Source organism: Rhea pennata, chromosome 6 (genome assembly GCF_028389875.1).
Source record: "Rhea pennata isolate bPtePen1 chromosome 6, bPtePen1.pri, whole genome shotgun sequence".
Classification (NCBI taxonomy): Eukaryota; Metazoa; Chordata; class Aves; order Rheiformes; family Rheidae; genus Rhea; species Rhea pennata.
Genome location: NC_084668.1, coordinates 32,235,263 through 32,244,785, shown reverse-complemented (window position 1 = coordinate 32,244,785; position 9,523 = coordinate 32,235,263). Strand labels below are relative to the sequence as shown.

Here is a 9,523-nt window from a genome sequence, read left to right as displayed (position 1 = left end):
CAGCAAAGTAACAATAGCAAAGTTGAAATTCAACCTGCAGTAGCTAAAAACACATTGCAATAGGTTAGAAAAGAACAAAGTTTCACATAATTAATTTTTGTTATCAAAAGCAAGGAATAATATGTTTTGGGTTTGTAACCTTTTTGTCAATTTTAAAGCATATTTTAAAAGCATATTAAAAGCGTATTTAAAGCGTATTGAAGTATTCTACTTCAAATAAAGAAGGCTCACCGTAAAGCAACAATTCTTCTACTGCAGTTGCAACTAATACAACATTGCAAGGTTCATTAGAAACAGAAGAATTAGATCGGGGGGCATACCACTTCTGCTGCAGAGGCACTGAAGAGAGCTGCGGGGTGGTGAGCCAGCGCGGGGCCCCAAGCCCTGCACAGCCGCGCCGGGGAGGGCGGCGGCCGCCTTCCCTGCGCCCCACGCGCCCCCTTACCAACGGCGCCGGCGGCCGTGTGTGCTTCGCCCCCCCGCAAGGGCCAATCAGCTCCCCGCGGGCCTCGCGCCTGTGCGTTGGGATTCGCTGTGCGTGTGGGGAGGGCGGCAGCCGTTAACGGTCGCGCTCGCGCGGAGCCGCTGCGTGGCAACGGCGTCGCCGCAACACAGCTGCGCTCCGTTCCTCCCTCTTTCGCTATCCCGCGCCTTCCCCTCGGCCGCGGCCGGCAGACATGGGCACCGAGCAGGTACGGGAGGTACTCCTTCAGCCCCGAGCCAGCAGGCTGGGGTGGGGCGAGGGGAGTCCCGTCAGCGCCCCGCGTTGGTCAGGGCGCTGGGGAGCAGTGGGCTGGCCGGGGAGAGGTGCCAGGACAAGCGAGGACGGGTGCCTAGGGGTGTCGCTTGGGGCTGAAGATAGTGCTTCGCCTGTCGCGTGCGCTCGGCGCCAGAAGAGGTTTGGTAGTGATCGGGAAAGCGTTTTTCCTTAAAACTGGCTTTTAACTTTGATTCAAGTAACTAACTTGGATTAAAATGTTGAAATTACATTTTTCTTCCTGATATTCAATTAAACGCTTGTGTTCTATAAGCGAGAGAGCTGACAGGAATTTTCTGAGAAAGGCATTAGCGCATTGCCTCGTTATTTGCGGGCTGCTTGCGGAGTGATACCCTCCAGGAAAATAGAAGTGCAGTGTCTGCTGTTCAAATCAGGTTCTTAGAAGCAGTGCAGTCTCACCTACAGCTGCTCAGATATGTTTTAATTGTTTTCGCAGTGCAAATCTAAGCAGATAAGCACTTTTTTTTTAATTCTCCTTTTTTTTGCCTCCAGCCTCAAAAATTAGATTTTAGCACTTGAATTTTTTATTTTTTTTCTTTTCTTTTTTCCCTGTCCCTTCTGTTTTTTCATGAAGCACAATTAAGGTAATGATGTCTAGGAGTATTTTGGTGTGTTTATTTTTAAATTTCCTGTGGGGTTTTTTCTGCTACTCTGTAACTTACCAAAACTTTCTTATCTTCCCAGAAATTCACTAGAAATTTAAATGTTTATTTGTGGTTTTCCTTCTGTTTTCAAGCCCAGACCAAATGGCAAAGGGAAAGTGGCAAAGAGAGCAATGAAGATTCTACCGCAGTTGCCTCAGGTGGTTGTGTTGGCTTTTTGCGAAGCATGGTTGGCTAAAGACTGTGCTCATTTAAATTTGTGTTGAAGTGTAATAATGTGTATATTCTCTTTCTTTGCATTACACACACTCACACACGCTATGTATGTAATCTATATTTGCAAATGTATTTCACTTTGGAAATATTGAAAATAGAGTATTTGAGCAAGTTTGAAGATATTTCAGTAACATAAAACTGGAGAGTAAATAAATACTCGTACATAAACTTAATATGCTTCTCTCATGCTCTGGCTATTATGCTGCAATTTTTATGCTGCCTTATTACTGCTGTGTATTAGGTTTTAGTTTCTTTGGCTTACTGTATTTAAGGTGTTTTAAAGTGTGTGTTAGTAGCACCTACAGCAAGTATAGGGTCTAAAATATAAAATATTTATTCTAGGCAAGATCTAAGCCACTGTGGCAGCAGGCTTGTCCTTCATTCCACCTGAGGAAAGAACAGAAAGATAATGAATCAGACGATTTTACTGTAAAAAATGAGTATTTACCTGGTAAGGTTAACATTTAATATTACTTAAAATCACTCAAAAACTTAAGTACATGCACAACACGTTTGAACTCTGGGTTCATAGAACTTAATTTCAAAATGTATTTTCTGCAAGGAGAATATTTGGAGACGAGATGTAAGAGACGCAAGATTCAGGATTCTAGAGATAATGAAGCAGTTGCTGGACCATCAACTTCTAAATTGAGGAGAAGCAGTCATCTGAAAAAAGATGAACATTTCAGAAGTGCTCTTGTTAACATTATATTGTGAGTTTTCTTATCATTGAATAATATATTTTTCCTTTTTGGTAGATGAACCAAGTTTTAAAATTAGATTAGTGAAAAAAAGTTTGAAGATTACACTCATATACATACTTTTGATTTGTAAACTGTATTACCAGTTTTAAACGCTGAACCTTAGCAGGTAAAAATATAAACTTGGTCATAGCATTATAGAATTGGTAAGGTTGGAAGGGACCTCTGGAGATCATCTAGTCCAACCCACCCCCTGCTCAAGAAGAGTCACCTAGAGCATGTTAGACAGGGTTGCATCCAGGCAGGCCTTGAATATCTCCAGAGAAGGAGACTCCACAACCCCTCTGGGCAACCTGTTCCAGTGCTCTGTCACTCTCACAGTGAAGAAATTCCCCCTCACGGTCATGCAGAACTTCCTGTGCTTCAGTTTTTGCCCATTTCCTCTTGTCCTGTCACATGGGACAACTGAAAAGAGTTTGTCCCTGTCCCCTTGGCACCCTGCCTGCAGGTACTTATACACATTGATAAGATCCCCCCTCAATCTTCTCTTCCCCAGGCTAAAGAGGCCCAGCTCTTGCAGCTGTTCCTCACAGGGCACATGCTCCAGCCCTCTGATCATCTTCGTAGCCATACACTGGACTCTCTCCAGTAGCTCCCTGTCTCTCTTGTGGTGGGGAGCCCAGAACTGGATGCAGCACTTGAGATGAGGCCTCCCCAGGGCTGAGTAGAGGGGCAGGATCACCTCCCTCCACCTGCTGGCAACACTCTTCCTAATGCAGCCCAGGATACCATTGGCTTTCGTGGCCACAAGGGCACGTTACTTGCTCGTGGTCAGCTTGTCATCCACCAGCACTGCCAGGTCCTTCTCTGCAGAGCTGCTCTCCAGCAGGTCAGCCCCCAGCTTGTACTGGTGCCTAGGGTTATTTTTCCCTAGGTGCAGGACTCTGCACTTGCCGTTGTTGAAGCTCATGAGGTTCTTCTCCACCCAACTCTCCAGCCTGTCCAGGTCTCTGAATGGCAGCACAGCCCTCAGGTGTATCAGCCACTCCTCCCAGTTTGGTATCATCAGTAAATTTGCTGATGAGGCACTCTGTCCCCTCATACAGGTCATTGATGAAAAAATTGGACAGGATGGGACCCAGTACCGAGCCCTGGGGAATTCCACTAGCCACAGGCCTCGAACTAGACTTCATGCCACTGAAGGCGACCCTCTGAGCTCTGCCTTTCAGCCAGTTCTCAATCCACCTCACTGTCCACTCTTCGCCTGCTTCAATGTTCTTTTTGCATCAGAATGTCTTAAGCACATTGTAAAATGGTGCCAATTACCTTTTTTGTTTTGTTTGTGTGCAGCTAACATGTAGGTTGGATAAGTATCTGAAGAACATGATGCGTGCTCTATTCTTTTTTGTTAGGCAGCAAGAACTTACTGAAGAGCAGCTTCCATCCCTTGATCGAACCCAGCTTCCAAGAGCAGATTCTTCTACAGCAGTAGAGAAAGATATTTTGGTAGTCAAAATGCTTTTCTAGAATATTAAAGGAAATACAAAGCCATTACTTACTGTAAATACACACAAGATGACTGATACTGTAGCAGATGATTGGCAGTGACATGTTCTTCTGCTATTGGTTTCACTTCAATATATTATTTATAATGTTTTTTTGAAAATGTACATTCAGATATATTCATTTGTGGTTATATGTTCATGTTGCTCCATATATTTCTGAGCAATGCATTAAGCGTATGTTTTATATCCATATAGGGCTCGTTAGACTGCATGGATTTCTCAGAGTATACAGTCCAGACCTAGGTCTTGGAGATAACAATGACAGCACTGGAATGCTATGATAGATGAATGTATATTGAAAATTTATTTAAGGAAAGGATTAATACTGAAACAGTGCCTTAATAAAGGAAAGGCAGCTCATCATATATATGTATGTTTTTTAATAAATTTGATTTCAATGAGTTATGCCTGTTCTTTACTGAAAATTTTGTTACTTAGCTCTCCTCAGAGGACTGGAATAAAATACATGTTTTTGTACCTTGTTTTTCCATTTCAACTGTTTTTTATCATTATTTTGCCTGGTAACTTTTGACAGGATGATTAAGGTATTTATATTAGATTTACGAAGTACATGTAATTTACTATGTAAGCTAATCCTTAGTACTAATTAAACTTACTTTTACTAAGTGAACCCATATACTTATCTAAACCTGCGGTAGCAATGACTGTCTAATACTGGACATAACCATGGATCTTATTCTTTTATCCTGCAGAAATACTACTATTACATTCACCATGGAATTGATACAGAAAATGTGGCCCCAATGGATGAATCATGGCTAGACCATGTCTTAGCTTTAATTCCAAAACGTTTGAAAGTACTTGAGGAAAGTATATGTTTACTGTCTGATGAAATGAAAGAAGACTATCTTTTGAGTGTAAAAAAGGCTATAGGTAAATTTTTAGTATTTTACTCTTCAGTTTCAGAAATGTTCATTGTTGAGTACTCTTTGCTGTTGACAGCTACCATTGTTGAAACATTATATATGTATCTTCCTAGGTGTTAGATGCACATTTTAATAAAAGGAGTACTCACATTTTCTTATCCTTGCAATGCTGAAAGCTAATATTATTCAATGTTTTTGATCTTTCAAGATTTGTTTTAAACATTATTTTATCTTATAAATCTCTCTTTAATAATATGACTTTCTATTAAATCCCTTTTTGTGTACGTCCTGGTAAAATTGCTCATCTAAATGAGTTAAGCATTTAGCCCCTTTGATTGTCTTTATTCTTTTACTAAGCTTATTTATATTTTAACTTATTTTTTACACTTTTTCTAGTTGACTTTGTTTTAAGAGACACCAGGGAAAAAGATGAAGACAAGAAGAACAATTTTCTTCTACCTCATCGTGCAGAGTAAGAAAATGTATTTATTCACAAACACTGACTAGAGAGCAATGGAGTAGAATAGCATGTGTAAGGAGCAGTCTTAAGCAGAGGCAGTCAATGTCAATTGGAGCACTGCAGAAAATAGGAAAAGTAAATAAGATTTAGTTACATGAATTCAGATAATGATTATGTAACATCTTCGGAGGAAACTCTGGAAAATACGTGTCTGCCTTGAATAATTGCTAGAAATTAGTTTTCTTTTTCTTAGTGTTTAACTGATTATAAGTCTCAAATCCAATGCCACAGCATTTGAAAATGGGATATAGCAGACTGAATCCTCATGTGTAAATTGCATTGTACTCAGTGGAACAATGACATGCCCTGCACTGATTTCAGTGAAGCTCTGTCTTGTTTACAGATGGCAACAGTTTGGCTCAATACATACAGATTTAAGAATGTAGCACATACAGCAGCATAAATCAGAGTGTTCTGTTCTTCAGAACAATTTGGCAATTTGCAGCAAAAACATTAATAAATGTCTAGTTTTTGTATTTGGGTTTTCCAGTATGCACCAACATCCAAATTGTAATGGATAGATGTGGCTTTTATTTAAGGTAAAGGACTGTCTACATTCCTTTCATGTTTGCCTTGAAAGGTCTGCTGTATACCATTAGCTTTCTATGATGAGATGATTGGCTTGATAGGTGAGAGGAGAGCACTGGATGTTGTCTACCTAGACTGCAGTAAGGCTTTCGGCACTGTTGCCCGTAATGTTTTTATAGATAAGCTGATGAACTGTGGTCTAGACAAGCAGAGAGTGAGGTGGATTGAAAACTGGCCAAAAGGCCAAGTTTAGAGGATTGTATCGAGTGATACGAAGTCTAGTTGGAGGCCAGTCATTGGTGGTGTACCCCAGGAGTCAATACTGAGTCTGGTATTGTTCAGCTTCATAATTAGTGATCTGGATGATGGGGCAGAGCATACCCTCAGCCAGTTTGCTGATGATACAAAACTTGGGAGGAGTGGCTGATACACTGGAGGGTTGTGCTGCCATTCAGAGAGACCTTGACAGGTTGGAGGAATGGGCAAACAGGAATGTTATGAAGTTCAACAAAGGGAAATGTGAAGTCCTGCATGTGGGATGCACCAGTACTCACTTGTGACTGGCTGGCTTGAAAGCAGCTTTACAGAAAAGGATGTGAGGGTCCTGGTGGGCAACATGTTGACCATGAGCCAGCAATGTGGCTTGTGATGAGGAAGGCCAATGGTATCCTGGGTTGCATTAGGCGGAGCATTGCCAGCATGGTGATTCTTCCCCTCTACTCAGCACTAGTGAGGCCACATCTGGAGTGCTGTGTCCAGTTACGGGCTACCCAGGGCAAGAGAGATATGGAGCTACTGGAGAGAGTCCAGCTATTAAGATGATTAAGGGACTGGAGTGTCTGTCATATGAGGAAAGGCTGAGAGAGCTGGGGACTGTTTAGCTAAGAGAATAGGCAGCTCAGGGGAGATCTTACTGATGTGTCTAAATATGTGAAGGAAGGGTGTAGAGAAGATGGAGCCAGACTCTTTTCGTGGTGCCCAGTGACAGGGCACACGACAGGCAATGGGCACAGACTGAAACACAGGGAGTTCCATCTGAACACAAGCAAAACCAGTACTTAAAATACAAAACTTTTTTCTAAATAGGTCAAATAGATGTAGAAATACTTCATTTTTTTTCCCTTAACTTCCTATGTGCACTTTTTTCTGTCTCCTATAGAATATAGATTTACTGAGAAATGGATAAAGGTTTTATATCAGAAATTTTTTGTAATAGTAGTTAATTATGAAGATGAGAGCAAAATTTTTACAAATATATAAGCTATTTCTCAGGAACGTTTTTGCTTTTCCCTTAGAAATATGCTCTTCTGTTGGAAATAAAAAGTGGTTCTGTTTTATTTTTGCTGTTTTGTAAACTGAAGTTACATTTGGCCATATATGAAACAACAGTCATTTTCTTCCATCATCTGTTACTGTTTTTTCCCCACAATAGTTCACTTTCAAGCTATCTCAAATAATTTTATTTGAGGAAAGCAAAATCTTGGAGAAGAGACAAAATGTTTGTGTCTGAATAATTTTTAGATAAGTTGCTTGCCATTGTGAAATAATAGGAAAGATTATCATTACTGTTTGCCTCATAGTATTTCTTTTCATGAACTTATTGACTGTGCAGTTTTGCTGATGGATTCTTTGGGTAGGAATACCTAGAAATTGGCCCAGTTTGAGGTGGTTACCAGTTTACTCAGTCCTGCCAAGAAAGTACTGATTGTCAGTACTAGCAGAATGTTCAATATCTGTGTTACTTTACTGGCAGAAATTTAGAGTGCTGCAGGCTTCCGGATGTCTAAGTGGCTCGTTGAACGCTTTTTGGTGTCTTGTCTTAAATCCCTGAAGTGTTAGCTGAAGTTGAATAGCTTAATCTCTTTTTGTTCCTTGCTTGTTTACTTTACAGAGAGTTTTGTGTCAGATTGTGAGAACTCTTTTCATTAAATTCAATGTCCAAGTTTGATGCTCAGTACAACACAGCAGTATTTTAGTCTCTAATTAGGGCTTCATTCCCACCTTCTGTTCAGGAGAGTACCATTTGGAAGGTTGTTTCACGATGTGAATAAGCAGAGATTACTTAAGAAATTAAAGTTACTCATCTGGATCCAGAGTTTTTTGAGATAGTCTCTTAGATAATGACACCTTTACATAACTTTTTCCTTACCTTTGAAACCTATTATCAGTCTGAGATTGGATGAGAGGCAGAAGGATCTGAGGGGGGTTAGAGTATCATTCAGGAAGTAACATTCAGGAGGACATGGATAAAGTTACAATCAGAGGGAGGTGCAAGGTAATGTGCTATGTATGCAAAACAAAATTGTTCTATCATTGGATAGTAAACATGGCTGTGCAGTCTTTTGAAGAACTATAGTTACAAGTGTATAACGGTAATCTGTGATAAAACAAAAATAATGAAAATCGCAGTGCGTATTTCTTAACTTGTAATACTTAACATTTTAACAGTAGCGTCACCTGCTGTAGAAAATGACAGATAGCTATGATTAACAATTTTTAAAGCAAAAGAGACAATATTTTAAGATCTAAATAAAGAAGCATAAGACTAGATTTATCTCCTAAATTCTAAGCTTTCTGGGATGCAAAACAATTATCTTAAAGCAGATGTACATTTTGGTTCTTAGGACAGCTACATTTATTGTATTGTGGTTTGTGTTTTTTAGAATTGAAGTAGTGCCAAAACCGTGGAACAAGTCTTTCTTGTCAGCATGCAGTTACATAAATGAAAATTTGCATGCAGTAAACCCTACAATACTAGCTGTTCTGCATTTATGGGAGACTTCATTTAAGTAAGTGCTATTTATATCTCTTAGATTTTCAACTGTCATAGTTGATGTTTATTGGCAAAACTGTATTTGCTCTAACAGTGCTCAGTGATTTCAGAATCCACATAGGGAAAAAAAAATGTTTGAGACATCTTAAGATTTCCAAGTCACCATATTGTATTTGGGACAACTGTACTGTATGTATCTAGACAGTGATCATTGATATGACTCCTTTGTTCAAAAGCCATCATCTCCACTATGTTTTATTTGTCTATATGCCCTCTAACTTCACACTATGAAAAGTTTTTGCCAGCTTTTCCTCTGCAGAGTTCAAGCTTTATCTGTATTTCTCCAGAACTGATGTGGAACACTTTTCAAAAACTGATGTCACGTTTGTCATCATCTTTTCCTCTGGTATCTAGGCAGTTTTAACCAAGAAGCGTAACATCAAAGCTAATAATTTAGCTATTTCATATTTGATTTTCTTTAGAGCTTGAGTGAAATGCCATCTGGACCTAGCGGTATGTTGTTTTTTGTCATTTTTTTTCTACAGCCTCTTCCACTGAAACTTCAATTTGAAGCATTGTATCTCTTGTGCAAAAAAGTTCCAGAACAGCGCTACTATGCTCCTATCTTCTCTAAGCCACCCTTTTTTCTTTTTCTTTTTTCTTTTTTTTTAACACACTCTCTTTCTCTCCTTTTTTTAATCCTGCAGACTCTGGCAAGCCTTAACTTTGAGGGGTTTTTTGTGGCCTTCCATAGGTCAGAATTTTCAAAACAGTCTGTCTTCCTTACTCCCAAGAAAAGAAGGGTTGCTGTCTTGCTTAGCAGTGCTCTCGTATTTTCTCCTCTTAACTGATTAACAAAGAGAAAAGACATTAGGTGGCCTATGATTTTCTGC

General features: G+C 39.8%; 1 protein-coding gene across 1 annotated transcript in view; it reads left to right on the top strand.

Moving 5' to 3' along the window:
* The first annotated feature begins 609 nt into the window (after positions 1-609).
* Positions 610-9,523, top strand: part of DNAH7 (dynein axonemal heavy chain 7) — a 114,747-nt gene continuing 105,833 nt past the window's right edge. Inside the window, exons 1-8 of the mRNA XM_062579422.1 lie at positions 610-692; positions 1,515-1,580; positions 1,999-2,107; positions 2,219-2,369; positions 3,770-3,863; positions 4,636-4,816; positions 5,206-5,281; positions 8,521-8,646. Coding sequence (XP_062435406.1) covers positions 678-692; positions 1,515-1,580; positions 1,999-2,107; positions 2,219-2,369; positions 3,770-3,863; positions 4,636-4,816; positions 5,206-5,281; positions 8,521-8,646 — 818 coding nt within the window. The 5' untranslated portion in view covers positions 610-677. The remainder of the gene's footprint in view (positions 693-1,514; positions 1,581-1,998; positions 2,108-2,218; positions 2,370-3,769; positions 3,864-4,635; positions 4,817-5,205; positions 5,282-8,520; positions 8,647-9,523) is intronic.